Source organism: Cavenderia fasciculata (assembly GCF_000203815.1).
Source record: "Cavenderia fasciculata unplaced genomic scaffold Scf_Dfasci-G-o-33e01.r1-3, whole genome shotgun sequence".
NCBI classification, from domain to species: Eukaryota; Evosea; class Eumycetozoa; order Acytosteliales; family Cavenderiaceae; genus Cavenderia; species Cavenderia fasciculata.
Window position 1 is genome coordinate 321,194 of NW_004457734.1, and position 24,150 is coordinate 345,343.

The window sequence follows — 24,150 nt, forward strand, 5'->3', positions numbered from 1 at the left end:
AAGAGAGTGTTGTCTTTTCCATCAAAATCATTGATAAAAGAGCGCCAAATACAAATATTAATTACATGCAAGGCTTATGTGAAAGATGAAAACAAAGATATGAGAAGTAGAATATCGATATGCAGAATAGAATATAGTCAGTATAAAATTAATAATGACCACAACAACAACAACAACAACAACTATCACATTTCAATGAATATTCAGCGCGATCACATGTTCTTTGCTTGTAAATATGGATTCATTGGCATTGTAAAGTATTTACACGAGAATAGTACTGAAGGTTGTAGTCATTATGCAATGGTAAGAACTAAAATAATAATAAGAATTGATTGAAAAATGTAGAAAATAATTAAGAAATTAATTTCTTCATTATTTATTTTGTAGGATTTATTCCAAAAATAAATTTACCACATATATAGTTTCTTCATTTTAATAGAACCGAAGGTGCATCAAAGAATGCTATGGAAGGGGTGGTTCAAAATGGTCATTTAGAGGTTGTTAAAGTAGGTATTGTAGCTACCAACCAACCAACCAACCAACAGCTCACAAATATTCATCATCAACGTTTTGATACTAACCAACCTTTTATTTTTCTTTTGAAATAGTTCTATTATATGGATGAGGCAGCTAAAATGGACACATTGAAGTGGTCAAGTTCCTTCATTTCAATCGTAGTGAAGGCTGCACAACCGATGCTATGGACAAGTCATCTTGCAATTATCACATTGAAAATGTCAAGGTATGTAGAGTAAAACAAGACAATAGAAAGTCGACGAATATCTAATAGATATAGATAATCTAACATTATTATTATTATTATTATTATTATTATCTACCATGCTTATTATCTATTATCTATTAATAGTTTACACTTTAATCGTAGTGAAGGATGCACTGATAGTGTTCTTGAAAAGAATGAAAACCCTTTGGAAATGGCAACTTTTCTATTCAACGTCAGAAAAGAGAAGTGTACTGCAGAACTATTAAAAGGGCTCTCGAATTATGGACACTATGATGTGGTTGAGTTGGTTCTCCCAAAACTCCAAGGTGCAAAGGGGCATAAAATCAATTAAAAAAGCTATAAAATGTATAGACACAGCACCCATTTTGAAGTCTGTCAACTACTCCGAAATCATTTAAAAGAGATACATACATAAATATGAACTCGGATACTAGAATAAAATAAAGAAAATATTAGTTCAACTCCCCATGGTATGAGTATGTTTGTAATTTAAAATAATAATAAAAATTAAATAAATTTTAATTTAAAAACGATCGGTTTTTACTCTTTTCGTCTGAAAGAAAATTGTTATAACAATAATAGTGTGATAGGTAGAGACTTAGACTAGATACTATAGTAATCAAAGGTCAACACTCACTCATTCATGTTTCTATCAAGAAAACCACACACATTCATCAAGCAATGTGTGTTGTTGAATAGTAACCATAGCAGCAGCATCAGCAGCATCACAAACAGACTACAATACTCTACAACAACTAAACCATCAGATGATGATAACAGTAATAATAATAATAATGAAAATGATAAACAACAACAAAAAGTAGTGAGAACGAGTGATGGTGTTAAAGTGGTAGCATCAGGCTCACCAAACTCAGAGTACTTGAAAAGAGTATTGGAGAGAAGAAAACAACTCGTTCAAAAGTTAAATGAAAATAAGCAAAAGAGTAGCGCAGTAGAAGGAGAGACTGTTGAAGAGGCAGTAGTAGTGGCAGACGGAGGAGAAGAGGTCAAAAAGAAGAAAAAGAAAACGACTACTACAACGATCAAATCATCGAGTCAACTAATCGACGAATTTGAACAATCTATTCGTAGTGGAGGTGTATCTGCAGACAAGATTAAAAAGATTCAATTGGCAAATAACATTACTACAACTACAACTACAACAAATGAAACAAAGAAGAAGAAAAAGTCGTCGTCATCAACAACTGATAAAGATCAGTCATCATCGTCTTTGACAACGTCATCATCGACACCAACATTTGAAGTAGTAGATTTTGAAAAAGAAAGAGAAAAAGAAAAGAGTATAAGAGAGGCAGATGACAAGACATTTAAATATGATTACAAGGCATTGATGAATAATAATGTAGAGACTGGTGAAGTATTGGAAGATGGTGATGTGGTGGGAGAGATTAGCGAAGCTGAAAAGGACCGTATCGACTTGGAGTTTAAAAAGGAGTTTTGGGCTGCTCAAATGACTATGCGTGACTCGTTGAATCAGGATGGTGGTGACTTTTTGGTCGACGAGACACTCTACCAAGACCGTATGAAAGACTATCGTAACTTGGGATCTGCATTGGTACAACGTCGTATGAAACAAAAACGTCAAGAAGTTGAAGAGAGAGAACAAAAGGAACTAGAGATTATAAGAAAGATGGAACAAGACAAAACTGGAAAATGGAGTAATCTACCACACCCAAGTGAATATATGGATGATGATGACATGGATGGAGTTGGTGAAAAGGGTCAAGACGACGATGAACAATTGGATGACGGTGGAGATAGAGATGGATTACCAGACATGTCTAGACTCAAAGTTAAATCAAACATTACATTGCCAAAATCATATGAAGATATTATGCAAGAACAAAGAGATGATTTGGAACAAGATGCTGTTCGTTTGGGAGACGATGAGTGGGAACAGAAACGTCGTCTCAAACGTATCGCATTCATGTCGAATAAACTAGCCATCAAAGAGAGACAGAGACAAGAGAGAATGAAACGATTGGGTATCGATGAAGATGACATGGTTGAAATCGATCCAGAAGATTATGCTCGATATCAAGCTGGTGAAATCACTGAACAAGAATTGGATCAATTGGCTAGAAAACATGTTAGTTCAAGATATGTCGAAGACAATGAAGAAGAATCAACCACAAACATAATGGACGGTGAAATAATAGAAAGACAAGATGATTATAATGGAGAAGAAGAATATGATGAAGAGGAAGAATCATACGATAGAAAACATTATGATTATCTTAGACATTGGAAGATTGGGTCTATACAAATTCCAATACAATTGAAACGAAAGATTACACAACAATTAAAGGGTAATTCAACTGCCAAGTTGAGAGCTGATGCTGCCATGTTGTCGGATAGATTGCGTAATCGTACGCGGTCTGAAGTGATCGACAAGGAGACGCCGTTCAAGGTGGCACCCGAGGAGAAGCCTGTCATCAACTATGGCCCTGGCGAAGCGCTCGCCTACGCCGCACATAGAATGCCAGGCGTCTACTCGTGCACCCACAGAGTGTTTCAAGAGATTGCCGATCGAATTCCCAACTTTCAACCCAAGACTATGATGGACTATGGCAGCGGCCCGGGTACTGTCATTTGGTCGGCCCGTCAAATATGGGGTGAAGAAGGTACCAACTCGCTACAATCGATTCGTGCAGTTGAGCCAAGCACCTTTATGACCGACATTGCTAAAAAGATGTTAGAGGGAAGTACCGACGGTATCCAATGGTCTCAATTCCTCTTACAACCAAACAGACACCAAATGACATCCTACGGACATATTCACGAAGGTCTTCAAAGTGACCTGGTCGTCGCTAGTTATGTGCTGAGTGAATTGCCCGATCAAGAGTCACGTCGTACTCTTGTAGCAGATCTATGGAGACATGTCAAGCCATCAGGCATGCTCGTACTCCTCGAGCCCGGCACACCCATCGGGTTCAGTCTTGTCAGAGAGATGCGTCAAATGTTGTTGGATCTCCCAACCGATCGTTTGACCAACGAAAAGACATGTCAGGCACAAGTAGTAGCTCCATGTCCACACTCTGAACGTTGTCCAATGGGTCACAACTCTTGGTGTCATTTTTCACAACGTGTTGAACGTCCCATATTCCAAAAACTTGCCAAAGGTCCCAAATCAACAGTCTCATTTGAAGATGAAAAGTACTCTTACATTGCCATGTCCAAGATGGTTGGCTCCACCATTCCCAACCAACTTGTTCGTCAAAATGATATTTACGGACCCGAAGAATCTCAACCCACCAAACCTTGGTCAAGAATCAATGAAGCTCCATTTAAACGTGGTGGTCATGTTACAATGGATGTTTGTACACCTGATGCCGATTTAAAGCGTATGACTATTGCTAGGTATGAAACATATTAAAATATTAAAAAAAAGAAAAAAAAAGAAAAAAAAAGATTAATTATTAATATTTTAATTTAAATATTTAATTTTTTAGATCACATGGAAAACAATTATATAAAGAAGCAAGAAAATCATTTTGGAGTGATGCGATGGTATTGGATAAAAATGTAGTGAATTGGATTATTTCAAGAAATCAAATGCCACAATCAGAGATTGACAAGTTGTTGAATCCAGAGACTGCCGATACATCTTTGACACTGGTTAAAAAGGATAGAGTTCAATTCACAATGAACAAGGCAGAAGAAGAATTACGTGATTTGATCGATGAAACACCAGGACGTAGAGTAGATGCTGATTTGGAAAAGAAGAAAAAGGCTGAAAAGACAAAGAAGCAAGACGAATGGATGAAGGATCTCAGTGCCACCGACAGAAAGATTCTTGAGAAATTGGCCAAGGAAGGTAAATTCTCATCAAAGGCAGATTCATTATTCAACATTGACTCTAGTGTCGATCAAAGTGAATCAGTTGAAGACAATGATAATGACCTAGAAGATAATGACGGATCAAGAGGAGGAGGAAAAAAGAAAAAGAGATTTGATAATGATAGTATGCATAGATTGGATGAAAAGGATCAAATTCAATTTGAAGAAGACAAGAAACCAAAGATTAACAAGGCAATGCGTCAAAGTGCAAGTTCTCAACGTGAACTCATTCAAACGTTGGAAAGACAATTGGAACAACAAAAAGTACAAAATATGCAACCTTCTGAACGTAAACTATACCAACGACACAAATCACAAATTGAACAATCAACCAAAAGATCAAAACCAAAATCTGATATGGATAGATTTGTTGAAGAGGAATTGAATAACAAAGACAATAATGGTAAAAAGGGTCAATCAAGCAATACCAAGGATCAATTAGATTTCACCAAAGAGATTGAAAGATCAAATGCAAATATTAAAAAGATTGTTGAAAGAACAGATAAACGTAATATTATGCAACAAATGATGACCAATATGGTTGGTGGATTCCAAGGTATGGGTATGAATACAAAGAATAATAGAAAGGAAGTTATTCAAAGTGTTTTATCTAATCGTTCAACAACTACAACTAAACCACCCAATCCAAAAAATAATAAATAAATTAAATATACATATATTTAATTTAAAGATGTAAGGATAGATGAGAAGATATAAATATATATATTCCAACAATTTATTTATATCAAGATCGATGACCAAAATAGGATGAGATGAACACCAGTGTTTAGAACAAAAATAAATATCCTACTTTTAAGAAAAAACAAAAACAATTCAAAAGTGAGTAACTACAAGCGAGAAGGGGGGTTCGTTTTCAAAACATTCTTAACGTTTGCGTGTTGTCAGACAGACCAACAACAACAAAAAAGAACACCTCTCTACGCGCAACAGACCGAGTGATCGATTCATTCTATTCGTTCCTTTCAATTTCATTTTAATTATTACTTAAATCTTTACATTAAAAAAGAGAACGAGAGAACGAGAGAAGGAGGAATCAACATTCATTCATTCTCATTAGTATTAGTAGCAAGGGGAGAGTTTATTATTGTTTTATTTCGTAACAATCAAACATTAACTTCCCAAACAAATAATATCATTTATAAATGTGAACAACACAAAAGAACGATATTACATTAAATTCACATAACAACGACAACGACAACGACACTGACTACTTCAAACAAGAGAATAGAAATAGAAATAAAAAGAAGAAGAAGAAAGAAAAAAAGATGACTTTACCAAAATCAATTTCACAACTTGATGTTGAAGCATTAGCCAAAGAGAAATATCATAATGTCAAAAATACTTTAAAAGATAGTAAAGAGGAAATCATATTTTTATTGGAATGGATTTGGCCAGTATTAATTGCAAATATATTAAATAATGTTGCCTATTTGTTTGTAAATATGGCATTTGCAGGACGTCTGGGAAAGGATGAATTGGCTGCTGTTGCTCTTGGAAACACTTGGCAATTCTCAACTTCTGCAATTGCAATTGGTACTTTAAATGCTATGGATACTTTAATTAGTCAATCTTATGGTGCAAGTAAGAACAAAGAAAAAGAACAAAAGAACAAAGAATAGAAGAAAGGTAAAAGGAAACTAATTAATTCTCTTTTTTTAGAAAACTATCAATTAATTGGTGTAACTGTTCAAAGAGCTGCCATTATTTCAATTATATATTGTTTTTTCATTTCAATATTATGGATATTTACATACCCAATTATGGTAGCAATGCATCAAGATCAACATGTAGCATTACTTACACAACAATATACTACCTACATGTTACCAGGTTTATGGCTTGGTACATTACTCACCATTCTTGAAAAATATTTACAAGCTCAAGGTATTATGAAATCAAGTATTGTTGTTGGAGTTATTTTAAATATTGCAAATGTAAGTCTGAGAAGATATAAATATATATAATAATATTTACAAATTAAGTTAATTAATTCTTTTTTTTTTGTTTTTTATAGGCAATATTTAATTTTATATTTGTTCATGGAGTTAGAGGAGATGGTGGAATGGGTGTGATAGGTTGTTCATTGGCAACTAGTTTATCAAAGACTATTTCATTCTTTGCTTTACTTGGATGGATCTACTTTTTCAAGCTACATGAGAGACCTGTAAAGACATGGTATGGATTCTCAAGACAAGCACTTTCCATTTCAGGTTTAAAGGAATATTTGCATCTTGGTGTCCCTGCAGGACTTCAAATGGTATTTGAAGGTTGTGGTTTTGAAATCTTAACTATTTTAGCTGGTAAATCAAATCAAACTCAAACTCAACCCAATACTAGTATAATTTGGTATTAATATTCTATTTCTTTTCTATTTCTATTCTATTTTAGGATTATTGGGACCAACAAGTTTAGATGCACATTCAATTGCAATGAATTTTACATTGATGACATTTATGATTCCATTGTCATTGTCGATTGCATTGTCTGTTCGAATTGGACAACTTTTAGGTGCTAGACAACCACAAATGGCCAAACGTACGACACGTATTGGTTTTGGTATATCTATAGTCTTTATGATGGTAGTGTCGAGTACACAATTCTTTTCACGACATTTTATTGGTAGCATCTATTCGTCGGATATTGAAGTACGACAAATGGTTGCCAAGTTGTTACCCATTTCAGCATTGTTCCAAATATTCGATGGCTTCCAAACTACGTGTCAAGGTATCATTAGAGGTGTTGGTAAAAACAAGATTGGTGCAGTCATCAATTTTACAGCTTTCTATCTGGTTGGATTGCCCATCTCGAGTGTTTTGACGTTTGTCGTTATGCACAAAGTCTATGGACTTTGGATAGGTCTCTCTTGTGGTCTGGCTGCATGTGCCATCATTCTTGGTATTGTTGTTAATCGTATAGACTGGAATGCTGAAATGGAACGTGCACTTGCTCGTACAGCTGCCGATGGAGCAGGTGGTCTTATGGATGAAGAAGAAACTCTTGGTCTTGAAAAAGACAAACAAGATAAAGAAGACCAAGAACAAGGAGATAGTCAAACCAATTCTGAAGATATTTCAATTGATGGAGCTGAAATGGAAACTATCAAAAGAAAAGAAAAGGAAAAGAAAAAGAAACAACAACATCATAAAAAAGAAGAAAAGATAGGTTTAATGAATGAACAAGATGGTGATAGAAGTAGTAGTAATAGTAATAGTGATAGTGATGAAGACGAACAAGATGATGATGACGATGATCAGTCTACAACTCGGACAATACCATCATCTTCGATTGTATTAAATCATAATCATCATAGTGATACGATTGATAATGATATATAGAAATAAATACACACTATTCACAACGAACAGAGGATTACAATATATAAATATAAATAATAATAATAATAATAATAATAACAAATTATATAAGGATAAATCAGGTTTAAAGATAATAATATATATTTTTTGAAAATACTTTTTGCTTTTGTGTAGAGTATTCGACGACAACCCACCCCCTTAAGATTATAACAACCCCCCTCCCCTACCGTACACACCACTCTGAACGAACGACTAATCAATACGATGTGGGGGTGACATTAGATTTTACATTGGTTGTTCATTGGGGGGTTATTATTATCATATATTAATATTTAATATTAAGGACCAATTATTATACAAGAGGTTTAAGAATTATGTAAACTATTAATTCTAATTCTCTCTCTTTGAAAGAAATAAGTATACATATAATAGATAGATAGATAGATAGTGGTGATAATAGAATGACAGTATCATCCAACCCAATTATTAATATTATATATAATCACAAGGATGATGAAGATGATATCATAAAAGGGAAACAAGATAATAATATCAGTCATAGTAATATTACAATAGACAATGATCAAGTTTTTGATGATCAAGAACTTTTAGATGAATCAGATTCAACAATAAATACTTCATTTCAATTAAATAAAGATGAATTTATATTATTGTTAAAATGGACTTGGTATGTAATTAGAAAGATACAATGACGATCATTTATTTATTAATACATTTATTTAATATATAAAAAGGCCAATATTAGTATCAAATTTATTATTCTCTGTTGCCTATATATTTATTAATTTGGTATTTGTTGGACATATTGGAAAAAATGAATTTGCTGCAGTTGCTCTTGGAAATACTTGGCAATTTGCTACTTCTGCATTATCAATTGGTACTTTAAATGCTATGGATACTTTAATTAGTCAATCTTTTGGTGCTAGTAAGAAAAAACAAAAGATAAAAGAACAAATATTTCAAGTCTAGAAATTAATTAATTTTCTTTTTTTTTTTAGAACAATTTAAATTAATTGGATTAACTGTTCAAAGAGCAATTATTGTATCAATAGTATTTAATACTTTACTATCAATTTTATGGTGTTTTACTGGTAACATTTTAATATTAATTCGACAAGATCCAGAGATTGCAATGATAACTCAAAGCTATACCATCTATATGATCCCTGGATTATGGTTTGGTTGTGGTTTAACCATTTTACAAAAATATTTACAAACTCAAGGTATTATGATACCATGTATTCTCATTGGAATATTATTTAATTTATTAAATGTATGAAAACTATTAAAAACATTACAAACATAATAGTGAGCTCTCTTATTAATAATATTATATTATATACTTTTAATAATTTAGATTGTATTAAATTATTTATTTATAAATATAATGGGATTTGGAGTGATTGGTAGTTCAATGGCAACTAGTATAGCAAAGACATTTGGATTTTTTGGATTATTGGGATGGATTTATCATTTTAAATTACATCAATCCCCTATTCAAACATGGTTTGGATTTGATAAAGAAACATTTTCATTGGATGGTTTGAAACAATATCTTTCAATTGGTGTGCCATCTGGATTGCAATTGGTATTTGAAGGATGGGGATTTGAAATTCTAACTTTAATGGCTGGTTTATTGAATCCTGTTAGTTTAGATGCTCACTCTATTACAATGAATTTTAATCTTTTAAATTTCATGTTACCATTTTCTCTGTCAATAGCTGTTTCAATTCGAATTGGACAATTATTGGGTGCTAAAAAGGTAGAAACTATAAAGAAATCTCTTCGAGTTGCATTTATCATTACAACCATCATTATCTTGATTAGTTCAACATTCCAATACACAACAAGAAATATAATTGGTAAATTGTATTCAAAAGATAAAGAAGTGATTCATTTGGTATCAGGTTTAATTCCATTATCTGCACTTTCAAAATTATTTGATGGATATCAAGTATGTAAATCAAATATTAAATATTTAACAAAAGAAATATAGTAATATATATAAAGTATTTATTTATTAATCATTTAAATATTTTTCATTTTAGACAACATGTCAAGGAATTGTAAGAGGAGTTGGAAAGAATTCATTGGGAGCTATTTTAAATTTTGGATCATTTTATTTAATTGGATTACCATTGTCTGCTGCATTTACATTTAGTCATATGATACCTCTTCTCTATCATACAGTCTATGGATTATGGTGGGGACTAAATATTGGATTATTTGTATGTTCTATACTTTTTGGTATTGTTATTTATAGAATCGATTGGAATGAACAAGTATTATTGGCATGTAAACGTACCAATACAACTTTGCACAATGATGATGATAGTTTATTATTTGACATGGATAACGTTTCAAAAAAGAAATTAAATTCATATAAACAATTATATATGGAACAAATAGATAGTGATACTAGTATTAATAGTATTGGTGAAGATAGCAATAGTAATATAAGTTGTAGTAGTAGAAGTAGTTTAGATGATATTTAAAATAAATATTTAATTAATTATTTTTATTGATTTAATTTAAGGTCTGTCTTCTTTGCTTATTTTCAGATGTTATTTGTTCGTAGATTTGTGATCTTGTAGTATTTCGATTAGAAATGATAAACATAATGATTGTTCCAGGTATTAAATAAACAGATGCGTAACCAGCAATATATGATCGATAGGATTGTGAGAGGAATTCGCATACGTCTGGGATAACCATACCACCAAAGACGGCCAACGAACGGGTAAAAAAGTTGTTAAATTGGTAGGTGAGTGATCTTGCTGGTATCGATCTTCTCAACAAGTGGATTGCCATCATGGTTGGTGAAACTAATTTAGTTCCTACACAAACCGCTGATAATGCAACGATCGATAGTTTCTCTTCCCAGTGAATAAATATTTTTGGACCAAATAGTTTAACTGCCAAGCTCTTGTGAGGATTGATTGGTTTAGTCACTGCACTTGTGCTGCTTTCATAGTTGGCCAAAACCGATGCAGCCAACCGAATGTGGGGATACCCCATATCCAATTGCATATCAATCAGTGTTGTAAATACTCTCAGCGTATTCTCTGGACACAATACAACGACTTGTTTAGGTCGATCCAAAATAGCCAATGAAATAGCCAATAAATAAAACATTTTAAGTGCTACCGATACATCAAATTGAAGTGTATCCACCATTGTATTTAATGGTATTTGATCAATATCACCTAAAAATAATAATAAATAGATAGATATATAATCAGTACTCTTTTCAAAAAAAAAGATTATATATATCTTTTCAAGTTTACAAACATACAATATCTAAACATGATTTCTAATATATTCTGAACAAGTAATACGAATTTATCCATCAACATGTATGCATTTTCATCTTGTGTATCATCCATAAAATTGGTGATTGGAATGAGTGCGGTCATGATCGATGAGATAATTTTAGAAGACAAACGTTTGTTTGATGCAACCTTTTTGGCAAATCGTTTGTTTAGTTCTAAACACATCAATATTTGATCAAGATCTCTTAAATGACCTAATACTTTTGAGGGGATACTTGAATTTCTTTCCATTGCTTCAAATACACTATAAATCTCTTCTTCATCATCCCATTTACTAATTTCATTACCTGCATCTAAATATCCATCTAATGATATAATAGATGAAGAAATCTCATTTGTTAGATGATCGATTAAAGATAAATATATAGCTATATATCTATCTATCTACATACATGCAATAATACTACCATACCCAATAAAAAATGTACAAGCTATCATATCAATGATTGAAAGATTTGACAATCTATTCAATACACGTTCACCAATCTTATCATATCTAATCTTTTCTTGTAATGATTGAATGATTGATGATGGATTAATATCAATACTCTTAAAAGGTGATATACTATTAAATTTTGATAATGACATTATTATTAATTATTAAATATTAATTATCTCTTGAAGATCATTAGAGTGATGGATGGCGTTTCAAAAAAATGTAAAGGGACAAGTCGAAATTTCATATTCATAAATATCTTTTTAAAAAATATCTAATTTAAATATTAATTAATAATATTTAATTTGTTATTATTATTATATTGTTGTTATTATTTGCCTTGTTGTTCAGACATTTTAATGGAATATAATAGGTTTGTTCTTTTTTGGGGATTGGTGTAAATGAGGTTGTGACAAAGTTCATGGGGTAGACGAGCGATGATTTGGAATAGACCAAAGGACAAGGGATTTGAAAAGAAGAAGAGGTATGATACGAGGTTGGGAACGATCGTTGTGAATGGGATAGTTAGAGCTTTGGTGATTGGACCAATACCTGGGTTTTTGAGAGACATAGAGTTGAATGCATACCCTGCAACCAATGACTTGGGTGATAGGAATCCAGTGGCATATGAAATGGCTGAAAGGAATGATTCAAATAACCATCTCTCCTTGGTTAGTACTAATTGTCCTCCTAAAATTGATACTACTCTACTACGATGTCTCGCTACAATGTCTTGGTGTTTGTATTGTTTGTTTCCTGCTAAATGGTTGGCCAAGAGACTAGCAGCCACTGCAATCTCTGGTGACCCATAGTCATACCCATTTCTAATATAAATATCTAGTACCATTAATATATCGGATTCAAGGTGTTCGGATAACCTCCAAACACGCTTTGCACCTCTACTAATCACAATATTAGCAATCATCGATGCAGAACTAATCTTCATGGTCCATGTTGCCGTATTGTCAACTGCAATATTTATAAATATTTCTAATGGAATATTTTCGACGCTACCTAAGCATACAAATACACAAACACAAACAAACACAAACAAATATACATATTAGAATATATTCATTCATTCATATCTTTTATCTTTTGTTTGAAACATACAATTTTGACACAAAATTAAAGTTACCTCTTTCATGATGGATTGAAATAGAAAAGCAGTTTCATAGTATAGGGGATCAACCTCTTCTTGGTGAACCCACATTCTAGTAGAGAGAGCGTCAATGACAAAGAGTGATGGAAGGTAGATTGAACTAGTCTTGGCGAGTAATCCAAAGTCTTGTGATATCCTCTTGGTAAGTGATTTGTTGCTTTTCAAAAGTCTACGTAGTTGAGACACCCCTTCCAAGTGTAGTACAAACTTTTGAAATGATTTATCTTCCAATACTTCATCGTGTAGTCTTGTCAAGTACTCCTTTGCATTATCTCCAATTGCCAATTCAGAGGTTGATCTTTCTTTAAAATATGTGTATCCTAAATAGTAGGAGAAAGAAATAAACGCTCAATTAATATGTACTGATGATAATGATGATGATGATGAATAATACAAACCAGCAGTGAATAAACCATATGCTACAATTGAACCACAAACAATCTTGTCTGCCAATGAAAGATGGTGTAGTCGATGTGATACAACTGATGCTAGTGTCTCACGGTTGAACTTTTGTAGTAGTCGTGGTAGAAGATCAGTCATCATCATCGTAGTATGTTGCTGAATGATTATTATCAGTATGCCAATACTAATGATTTGTTTTCATCAAAACTAGTACTACTTGCATAGGATTAAAAGCAACACAATTATAATAACTATGTCATCGTTGCATGTGTCACCAAAAGTTAGTTCTCAGATTTTTTTTAAGATTAAATACTATCTTTACATGTTCAAATTTTAATAAATTGTATCATTAGTCCCTCCCCCCCCCCCCCCCCCCCCCCCTCCCCATTCAAGGTTCAATATTCTATAGTTATCTATAGATCCATGTATGTATGTAGGTATGTACCTATGTTTCTAATTTTAGAATCATTTCCGTCATTTTCTTCGATTATAGTTCAAGATTGTTTCCCACAAAAAAATAATTAAAAAAAAAGATTAATCTTTGGTCGATGAGGTGATTCATCAAAGAGAGGCGACGACCCTTATTTTTAATCTTTTAATTTGTTTATTTGTTTATTTGTTTGTATTTGTATTTGTATATATATGTAATAAAAGAATAATGTACAATAGTAGTAATAGTAATATAGATGGAAGATTAGGGTTAGCAATTCATAGAGTATTTTCAAACAAGTTGGTACTTCGACTGATATTTCATCATGCCAAAGAGATACATGTAAAGATATTGGATGTAAAGTCGTTAAAGGGTCGTGTGATTGACGAGTCATTGTCGTTGTATCAGATGATTAGGTATGGCAAGCAAGAGTTGTTTATCAAGCATTTTGACAAGGACATTCGCGCTGTCTTTCCCGCGGGCAACACTCATCTCTTTGCAGAGGCTGTGAGGTGTCGGTGCCATAGAATCGTGCGTCATTTGATCGACACGTTTGCTTTAAAGATCGATCTACAAGATGTATCTTACGACTCGCTGCACATGTTGGATCGCGAGATGATGGAACTGTTCTTCCAACAAGCAAGAATAAGTGGTTTTAAAGTGCCCATCAACTTTCTCAAACGGTGCTACGAGTGTGCTCTCATCAACAATGATGTAGAGATGCTGCTATTGGCACTGGACAAACACGTAGCACTCTACGTTGACGCGTCAACCACCGAGATTACATACAATGCACGTACAATGAAAAAAGCGGCAAATAACTTGGAGATTCTAGAGGTGGTACATGATAACTTAAAGTTCAAGGCGGGTACTGGTTGGGAAGAGATTGCAAAGAGTGCCGCACAGTGGGATAATGTAGAGGTCATAAAGTTTATGGCTGCGCGTCGGACTGTGGGTCTATCCGAGGACGTGTACAACTTTGCAGCGGGTGCGGCGGACAATCGGTGCGAGGTGTTGCAGTACTTGTTTGACAACCCACCGCATCTTCCAAGTGCGACTGGTCGCGCGTCGTTTTTGGCATACACTATTGCGGCGGGTGCACGTAACTTAAATGCAATCAAACTACTCTACTCGATGCGAGGTGTGACTAGTATCTCGGGTAACGACCGAAACTACTGCACGAGCAGTGCGCTTGGTGCGGCATTGAGCGCAGGGTATGCAGAGATTGCCGAGTATCTGTTAGAGCATGTCGAGTGTGTTGACGATTACGGCAAGCCGAGTAAATGGCGTGTCACACATATTCACCCGTCACTGCTGTCACTGTCGTTTGTAACGATGGTGTTGGGACGTGTAGGTCATATCGATGCTAATTTTCACAGTGTGCTGGCAACTGCCATTGCCGACAAACAGGCGGATGTTGCCGAATTGATATTGACGACGGTCGAGACACGCAAGGATGTGCGCCCGTGCATGCGAATGGCGTTGGTCGAAGCGACACGTGCCGTGACAGAGGATGACGCGGCGACCGACGAGCTCGTGCACCGTATCGCACGTATCGTCGAGAAAGAGTCGCTGGACATTCTCATCAAGCAGATGGATCAGGTCGACACACCCACCGCGACACGCGACCGCTCGCTGCAGCTGGCGACGACGAGCGAGATTGTGCTGTTGTTGCGCGGAAAGGGTCGACTCGACATGATATGGGACATGATCGACCGCTACCGCTTTGTCTTTGAATTTGACACCAACGTGGTGGCGAGTATCATCCAGACGGGGTCATTGGCGCTCGTCAAGTTGATCAGCGCCACACCGAGCGCCGAGACATCCTTTAACCATCTGGCTATTGACACGGCCGCCCTCGGAGGGTACACTGATATCGTGCAATACTTGTACCAGACACGTACAGAGGGTAGTCTTCACGCCATCAAACACGCTTGCTCTAACGGACACTTGTCAATCGTCCATTTCCTCATGGAAACACTTGCCAAGAACCCGCAAGAGTTGGCGCGTCGAGCACACATTATCCGCGACGCTATCTTTCAAGCGGCCATCAATAACCATCTCGACGTTGTAAAATATTTTACCGACCGTAATTTCCCATGTTGGCCATCGACCCTCGAGTCAGTCGTCGAGCGTGGTCACCTCGACATGGTCGAACATTTCGTCGAGCATGGTCAGTCTTATTTCAACTCGGACAATCTTCTTGGCGGTCTTGAGATGAGTATTCTGTCAGGACAACTCGATATTACAAAGTTGTTATTAATCCAACTCGACAACAAGGATCTCAGTACAAGCAAGACAACTACTTGGTGCCAACTAATGGGATCTCTCCTCACCCAAGCTTTTACAAACTATCACAGTCAAACCATCATCCTCTACATTTCCCATTTTGAATCCATCGTCAAACAAAATACTTATACCTATTCTAAATTCAGAACCGATGCTTTTGAATATGGTCTCATTCCAGTCATTCATTTTTTTACAAACAAACATAATCCAAAAATTAATGAAAATCAAAATCAAAATCAAAATAATAATAATAATAATAATAATAATAATAATAATAATAGTAGTAATCCAACAACAATGTATGAAGGTATTTTAAATTTTGGATCACTTTTTAATGAAAATAGTGTTGTTCGTAGAATTGTTGAAAAGAATAGAAAATATTGGAAAAAATAAATAATAATAATATATAATTATTTATACATACACATTAATATGATATTATACTTTTCTGGCGCTTAATGACAGATGAATAATGTATTCTGGTAGATTTGTAAAAGGTGTATAAAGTATAATAATATCTACACCTATTCATAAATCTACCAGAACACCATTAATATTCCTGTTTTATTCTGAAGATTATTTGAGTGGCAATCCTAAATAAGTAATATAATCTTGCAAATATACAGAACCTAAACAAAATATCGTTAGAATTGGTGGTAGCAGTAGTTCGAGTAGTAGTAGTTTAAGTGGTGGAAATGGTACTGAGGAAGTGGCCAATATTAAACCAGAGTTGTTTGATGTCATAGAGTTAACCTTTACATCGTATCATTATCATCTGATTGAACTTTTAAAAGAGTAGTTGTACTGTCTATCTGATAGTAGATAGATATATATGCATCGTTTTTTGTGGTTTGGATGTATATTATGATTTTTGTATTATTTTATCCAAAACTCTCCTACCTACATACCAAGTTTGTTCAAAAGATCTCTGAATACGAAGAAGTATTTTCAAAAAAAAAATTATCTTCCTTTCGTCGTCCCAAAACATAAAACAATAATAAAAACAAATTTAGTATATATTATACAATATTATTGTATGTTCAATATTGAATAATAATAATGACTACAACTACAAATACAACTCCTACTACATTTCATTGTATATTTAAAGTGAAATATATTAGACAATTGATATTCAATCATATTAGTTGTGGTCGAAAACAACAACAACAACAACAATGGTCATTAAAAGGAGTAGATATCATCAAATTGCCCTACCTTGGAATGATATCAAAGTTTGCAATGCCTTGGTACTTTGTTTGTCATTATCTACCATCTAATAGTAATCAAATACTATTGGAAAGAAGAAAAAGAGTGATCACTCAATACTGCTGTCATCAAAATGCAGCATTTGATACACTTCTACATCTATTGAAATGGTCTCCCGACGTTGGGTTTGACTTTGATTATGATTTGATGTATGTGAATGCACCAAATATGAATCAAGATATAATAGAGTATATCATCAAAGGTCTGATTGACTCGAGTAATAGTAATAGTAATAATTTGAAAATGGTTCTAGATTGGGCAACTCAAGTCATATGCCGGAATGGTTATCTCTCAACTCTCAAAATGTTAAATTCTAAAGGTGTAGATTTAAAGTACCTACCAATGGACATTTGTTCCTCATTTGAAATGGTAAAGTATTTACACGATAATAGAATTGGAAGTTGTAGTAAAGATGCAATGGTAAGTAAGAAAGAAATATTTCTTTTTAAAAATAGAATCAAATTCATTTATATATTATAATAATATTTCTATTTCTTTCAATCAATCATATGATATAGGATCAAGCAGCAAATAATAATAATTTAGATCTTGTCAAGGTGGGTTAGATATATAAATATATAAATATATATTGACATTTAAATTAATATTAATTCAATACTTTTATTTCCAACATATATAATTATAGTTTCTTCATTTTAATCGAACTGAAGGTGCAACAAAGAAAGCTATGGATAATGCCGCGACCAATGGTTATTTAGAGATTGTTCAAGTATGTATATGTATTGTATACTTGTACGTAGACTTACTAAATCATAAATACCAAACACCTATTTTATAGTTCTTACATGAACATCGTAGTGAAGGTGCAACAACCAATGCTATGGATTATGCAGCTGAAAATGGACACATTGAAATTGTAAAGTTCCTTTCAGATCACCGTAGTGAAGGTGCAACAACCTATGCTATGAATAAGGCATCAATGAATGGTCACATTGAAATTATAAAGTATTTACATGAGCATCGTAGTGAAGGTGCCACTGCCATAGCTATGGATTATGCATCAAAAAATGGTCACATTGAAATTGTAAAGTTCCTTTCAGAGCATCGTAGTGAAGGTGCAACAACCTATGCTATGGATTGGGCATCAATGAAGGGTCACATTCAAATTGTAGAGTATTTACATTTCAACCGTACAGAAGGTGCAACAACCAATGCTATGGATTGGGCAGCTGAATATAATCACATTGAAATTTTAAAGTTCTTGTACGAGAATCGTACAGAGGGATGCTCATCATTTTGTATTCTATTTCCTGCCACCAAGGGGTATATTGATATAATATCCTATCTTGCTCATACCGTCAAGGTACCACTCCAAACAAAATTGGTAAGAACAGTATTATTAAATGGTCAATTGGATATATTCTATTTTCTACGTGACCATTTCGCAGATCACGACTCAATTTGGAATAAAGGTATTATGGATGCGGCAGCTTCAAAAGGGTACATTGAAGTTGTAAAGTATTTACATGAACATCGTAGTGAAGGTGCAACTACCTATGCTATGGATCATGCAGCTGAAAAAGGTCACTTGGAAATGATAAAGTACCTTCATTTCAACAGGACTGAAGGCGCAACAAAGAGTGCTATGGATTTGGCAGCTGAAAATGGATATATTGATATTGTTAAAGTATGTAGTCAAAGTATATACACAACACATGATGATTGTTAGTCTCTCTAACAAATATTTCCCATTTATCTATTTTATTAGTTTTTACACTTTAATCGAAGTGAAGGATGTACTAAAAGGGCTGTTGAGAATGCTTGTTGGAATGGACATTTAGAAATAGCAGAATTTCTAATCAATGTCAGAAAAGAGAAATACGATAAAGAAGAAATAATCAAACAACAATCAACCAATGATGGATACTATGATATTGTTAGGTTTGTTCTTTCCCATGAGATGGTAACAGGAGGCCTAGATAAATTGGGAAAACAGTCACTTGAAGCGCTGATATATCGTATGAAAAATCATTCAAACTGTTTTGAAATTGTCAAACTACTAGAGATTTATTTGGAACATGGTGTTTGTCCATCATTGGAACGACTAGGAGATTATACGGATACTTTAAACAAAACATCGATGACACATAAAAATAATAATAACAAAAAGAAATATGTTGGTCGTCGTACTTTGGCAGAAATTTGTTTACATTTGAAAAAGTAATCAAACCAACTCTATTAACATACATATATGTTATTAAAATAATAATAATAATAATAATAATAATAATAATAATAATAATAATAATAATAATAATAATATTAATAATAATATTATTATTTATCTCGATTGTTCAATATCTAGATATTTTTTTTTAAAACCAAATTTGGTTCATCTTCGTGATCATCCATCTTCATTCATTCTATGTTTAATAGTAATAATAATAATAATAATGACTACTACTACAACATTTCAATCTATATTTAGATTACAATATATTAGACATTTGATATTCAATCAAGTAGGTGTGATACAAAAACAATTGTATCGAGGTAGTGATCGTGGTAGACTACGACCACCACGATCATTAAAAGGAAGAGATATCACCAAGTTACATAATCTTGAGATGATATCAAAGTTTGCAATGCCTTGGAACTATATTAGACATTATCTACCTTTGGATGATTGTACTCTTTTACTATTTGAAACAAGAAAAAGAGTAATCTCTGAATACTGCTATCATCAAAATGCAACATTGGATACACTTGAACATCTTTGGGAATGGTCCCATGATGTTGACTTTAATTGGGAAGTGTTGTCAAAAAGATGTGATGGTATACCAAATCAAGAGATATTAGAGTTTATCATCAAGAAATGCCCTGCTGGAGAGAATAAAGATTTCTTTAGGGCAGCGATAAACATGGCATGTAGAAATGGGTATCTCGAGATTATAAAGATGATAGACTCTATCAAAGGTATAAAAATTAAAAAGAAAGCAATGGACACTGCTAGTAGTATGGGATTCATAGACATTGTAAAATAGAATAGAACTGAAGGTTGCAGTGAAGCTTTTCATAATGCTGCTGTATCTGGTCATTTAGAGATTGTAAAGGTGAGTATTCATTAATTAATTAATATTATTATATATTAATAATAATATAGTTTCTTCATTTTAATAGAACTGAGGTATGCACAACTGATGCTATGGATTTTGCTGCTGGAAATGGTTATTTTGAAATGGTTAAAGTATGCTATATTATTATTATATCCAATGATTTTAATCTCCTTTCTCTCTCTCGTTTATTAATATTTTTTTAAGTTCTTACATGAGCATCGTAGTGAAGGTGCAACAACCAAGGCTATGAATTGGGCAGCTAGAAATGGATTCATTAATATTGTAAAGTATCTTGCTGAGCACCGTAGTGAAGGTGCAACAACTGATGCTATAGATGGGGCTGCTGAAAATGGACACATTGATGTGATTAGGTATCTTCAAGAGCATCGTAGTGAAGGTGCAACAAGCAATGCTATGGATTGGGCTGCTGAAAATGGCCACATTGATGTGATTAGGTATCTTCATTTTAATAGAACTGAAGGTGCATCAACCAATGCTATGGATGGGGCAGCTGAAAAGGGTTACATTGAAGTGGTCAAATTTCTTCAAGAACATCGTAGTGAAGGTGCAACAACCAGTGCTATGGATAGGGCTGCTGGAAATGGCCACATTGAAGTGGTCAAGTACCTTTCAGAGCATCGCAGTGAAGGTGCAACTACAGATGCTTTGGATAATGCATCAAAGAATGGTCACATTGAAATGGTAAAATTTCTTTATAATATACATAGAACTGAAGGTACAACGAGTGATGCATTGTGCAATGCAGCTTCAAATGGTCATATTGAAATTATAAAGTTTCTTTGTCAACACTTTAATGCAAGTAAAAGTGAAATGGAACTTGTGATGGAATTGGCATCCCAAAATAATCGTCTTGAAGTTGTCAAAGTATGTTTGACACATAAAAATAACATCCAACACCATGAATAATTAATTGCTAATACTATATTATTATTCTCTATTTAGTTTTTATACTTTAATCAAACAGTTGAAAGGTTCTCTTTAGAATTCAATTTTGAGAGAGTTGTTTTGGATGCTTGTCGGAATGGATTTTTGGACATGCTTTCTTTTTTCATGAGTGTTGCAGCTGTCAAAGACCGATGTAATGGGGAGGAAATGCTAACGGCTGCATCGACCAGAGGACAGTGTGATACTGTTAAGTTGATTCTAGAGCAATTTGGAGATCACCTGGATAAAGAGTCACTTGAAAGAGTAATCAAACAAACAAAAAGTAATCATCATCTTTTTCAAACCACCCAACTTCTTGAAAATCATTTACAAACAATGTCATTATTATTATTTCCTCCACCCACCAACTCTTCTTAACCAATGCATTAATGTTATACATAACTAAGACTAACCATAAAACAAATAAATAAATAAATTAACTTAATATATTATTATTTACAAAAAGAAAAAAGATATAGATGAGGTTGGCTCACTATTTTTTTCTTTATTATTTTTAAAGATGACTGCAACCACGACAACTATAACTACTACATATACATTTCATTGTATATTTAGAGTATCGTATATTAGACATTTGATATTCAAAAAGATAGGTGTGATATCAAAACACTTGTTAGAAGACGAAGATGATTATGGGTATAGACGGCTACTACCATCGTTAAAGGGAAGAGATATCATCAAGTTACCTTATCTTGGTATGATATCAAAGTATGCAATGTCTTGGGACTATATTAGACACTATCTACCTAAAGATTGTAATCAAGTACTATTAGAAAGAAGGAAAAGAGCGATCAGTGAATACTGCTGTCATCCAAATGCAACATTTAATACACTCGAACATCTTTTGAAATGGTCTAAAGGTACAATTGGATTTGACTTTGATTGGATTTACTTTCAAAGAAAGAACAAGGTAATAACAAATAAAGAGATATTGGAATATCTAATCAACATCAAGAAATGTAGTCCGTCGACGACGACGAGAAATAATAATAGTAATAGTAATTACTTGTTAGTTGATGCAATGGAGTTGGCTTGCAAGACTGGTGATCTATCACTGTTGAAATTATGTTCTACAGAAAAGAATAATAATAATAATAATATTCGTTCAAGAGGTACAAAACAACTCAATACAACACTCATGAACATGGCTTGTGGTAGAGGATCAATTGACATTGTAAAGTATTTACATGATAATAATTTAACTGAAGGAGGATGCACTGTACAAGCAATGGTAAGAAAGATATTAATTAAAAATAGAAAGAATTAATTAGTTAACTCATCTCATTCTTAATTGTAGGATCAAGCAGCAGATAATAACCAATTAGAGATTTTAAAGGTGAGTTTTAATAGTCACTATGGTACATTTTAAATTTGTATTAACACAACATTGTCATGTTATTTCAACAAATATACATATATATCTAGTTTCTTCATTTTAATAGAACCGAAGGATGTTCTAGTGATGCTTTGGAAAATGCCGCCCGCAATGGACATTTAGAGATTGTTAAAGTATGTAATTCATTTTATTTTAAAATAGTATGAGTAATTTCTCACCAACTTATCATCATCATCATCATCGATAACTAATTTCTCTTTACACATTTAATATTCTTTCAAGTTCTTACATGAACATAGAACTGAAGGATGCTATAAAGATGCTATTTCTAGGGCATCTATTGATGGACACATCGATGTTGTACAGTTCATTCACGAGCATCGTAGTGATGGTGCAACAACTTATGCGATGGATGGGGCAGCTAAAAATGGTCACATTGAAGTGGTAAAGTTTCTTCATTTCAATCGTACAGAAGGTGCATCAACTGATGCTATTGATTTAGCAGCTGAAAACGGTCACATTGAAATTGTAAAGTTTCTTTCAGAGTATCGTAGTGAAGGTGCAACAACAACAGCTATGGATTATGCAGCTTCAAATGGTCATATTGAAATTGTAAAGTATCTTTCAGAGCATCGTAGTGAAGGTGCAACAACCAAAGCTATGGATTATGCCGCTGGAAACGGATACATTGAAGTTGTAAAGTTCTTACATGAGCACCGAAGTGAAGGTGCAACTACCGATGCTATGAACGATGCATCGATGAATGGTAAAATTGATGTTGTAAAGTTCCTACATGAGCACCGTAGTGAAGGTGCAACAACCGATGCTATGGATGATGCATCGATGAATGGTCACATTGATGTTGTAAAGTTCTTACATGAGCATCGTAGTGAAGGTGCAACTACCGGTGCCATCACCAGCGCATCGACGAATGGTCACATCGATGTGGTAGAGTTCCTTCATTTCAACAGAAGTGAAGGTGCAACCACTAATGCCATGGATGAGGCAGCTGGTAATAATCACATTGAAATTGTTAAAGTATGTATAAATATATATTCAATACTTTAATGACTTTATTTTTATTATTATTATTATTATTATTATTATTAGTTATTACATTTTAATCGAAGTGAAGGATGCAGCAACAGAGCTATTCGACTTGCTTGTCACCGAGGGCAATTGGAAACAGCATCTTTTCTCATCGATGTTAGAAAAGAGAAATGTGGTGATGGCGAAAAAATACTACAAGCTGCAGCACATGATGGACACTATGATCTTGCCAAGCTGATTCTCCAACAATTCAGAGATACACTTGGCACCGAACCAATTAAAAGAATTCTCACATTTATCAAAGACCGAGATCATTTTGAAATCACTCAACTACTTGTCGATCATATAAAACTATCCTTATAAACCAACCGTTTTTAAAGCATAAAACAAACTATATTAAATAATCAAATAATCTCATTTCCAAAATACAGTGTAT

At 33.7% G+C, this 24,150-nt stretch overlaps 7 protein-coding genes across 7 annotated transcripts; 5 read left to right on the forward strand and 2 right to left on the reverse strand.

The window, feature by feature from the left end:
• Positions 1 to 99: 99 nt before the first annotated feature.
• DFA_04347 (uncharacterized protein) lies at positions 100 to 5,269 on the forward strand (the record flags this gene model as incomplete). The annotated part of the gene is made up of 6 exons (XM_004360023.1): positions 100 to 303; positions 423 to 506; positions 609 to 742; positions 869 to 1,060; positions 1,445 to 4,126; positions 4,219 to 5,269. The coding sequence occupies 6 exons, from the start codon at positions 100 to 102 to the stop codon at positions 5,267 to 5,269; spliced, it is 4,347 nt and encodes a 1,448-aa protein (XP_004360080.1).
• Positions 5,270 to 5,895: 626 nt separating this feature from the next.
• Positions 5,896 to 7,965, forward strand: DFA_04348 (multi antimicrobial extrusion family protein; the record flags this gene model as incomplete). Its single annotated transcript, XM_004360024.1, has 4 exons — positions 5,896 to 6,211; positions 6,290 to 6,564; positions 6,645 to 6,966; positions 7,019 to 7,965. The coding sequence occupies 4 exons, from the start codon at positions 5,896 to 5,898 to the stop codon at positions 7,963 to 7,965; spliced, it is 1,860 nt and encodes a 619-aa protein (XP_004360081.1).
• Positions 7,966 to 8,405: 440 nt separating this feature from the next.
• Positions 8,406 to 10,243, forward strand: DFA_04349 (multi antimicrobial extrusion family protein; the record flags this gene model as incomplete). Its single annotated transcript, XM_004360025.1, has 6 exons — positions 8,406 to 8,632; positions 8,700 to 8,890; positions 8,964 to 9,238; positions 9,323 to 9,919; positions 10,014 to 10,193; positions 10,229 to 10,243. 6 exons carry the CDS (start codon positions 8,406 to 8,408, stop codon positions 10,241 to 10,243), a joined length of 1,485 nt encoding a protein of 494 aa, XP_004360082.1.
• A 248-nt stretch (positions 10,244 to 10,491) lies between these two features.
• On the reverse strand, positions 10,492 to 11,885 carry DFA_04350 (uncharacterized protein; the record flags this gene model as incomplete). Its single annotated transcript, XM_004360026.1, has 3 exons — positions 10,492 to 11,171; positions 11,261 to 11,602; positions 11,690 to 11,885. 3 exons carry the CDS (start codon positions 11,883 to 11,885, stop codon positions 10,492 to 10,494), a joined length of 1,218 nt encoding a protein of 405 aa, XP_004360083.1.
• Positions 11,886 to 11,945: 60 nt separating this feature from the next.
• DFA_04351 (uncharacterized protein) lies at positions 11,946 to 13,435 on the reverse strand (the record flags this gene model as incomplete). Its single annotated transcript, XM_004360027.1, has 4 exons — positions 11,946 to 11,992; positions 12,073 to 12,747; positions 12,847 to 13,197; positions 13,294 to 13,435. The coding sequence occupies 4 exons, from the start codon at positions 13,433 to 13,435 to the stop codon at positions 11,946 to 11,948; spliced, it is 1,215 nt and encodes a 404-aa protein (XP_004360084.1).
• A 520-nt stretch (positions 13,436 to 13,955) lies between these two features.
• DFA_04352 (uncharacterized protein) lies at positions 13,956 to 16,409 on the forward strand (the record flags this gene model as incomplete). The annotated part of the gene is made up of 3 exons (XM_004360028.1): positions 13,956 to 14,069; positions 14,292 to 15,006; positions 15,634 to 16,409. The coding sequence occupies 3 exons, from the start codon at positions 13,956 to 13,958 to the stop codon at positions 16,407 to 16,409; spliced, it is 1,605 nt and encodes a 534-aa protein (XP_004360085.1).
• A 666-nt stretch (positions 16,410 to 17,075) lies between these two features.
• DFA_04353 (uncharacterized protein) lies at positions 17,076 to 24,077 on the forward strand (the record flags this gene model as incomplete). The annotated part of the gene is made up of 13 exons (XM_004360029.1): positions 17,076 to 17,705; positions 17,932 to 18,015; positions 18,085 to 18,933; positions 19,015 to 19,466; positions 19,735 to 20,281; positions 20,410 to 20,493; positions 20,567 to 21,247; positions 21,326 to 21,571; positions 21,828 to 22,559; positions 22,626 to 22,664; positions 22,754 to 22,837; positions 22,947 to 23,702; positions 23,775 to 24,077. The coding sequence occupies 13 exons, from the start codon at positions 17,076 to 17,078 to the stop codon at positions 24,075 to 24,077; spliced, it is 5,487 nt and encodes a 1,828-aa protein (XP_004360086.1).
• Positions 24,078 to 24,150: the final 73 nt, after the last annotated feature.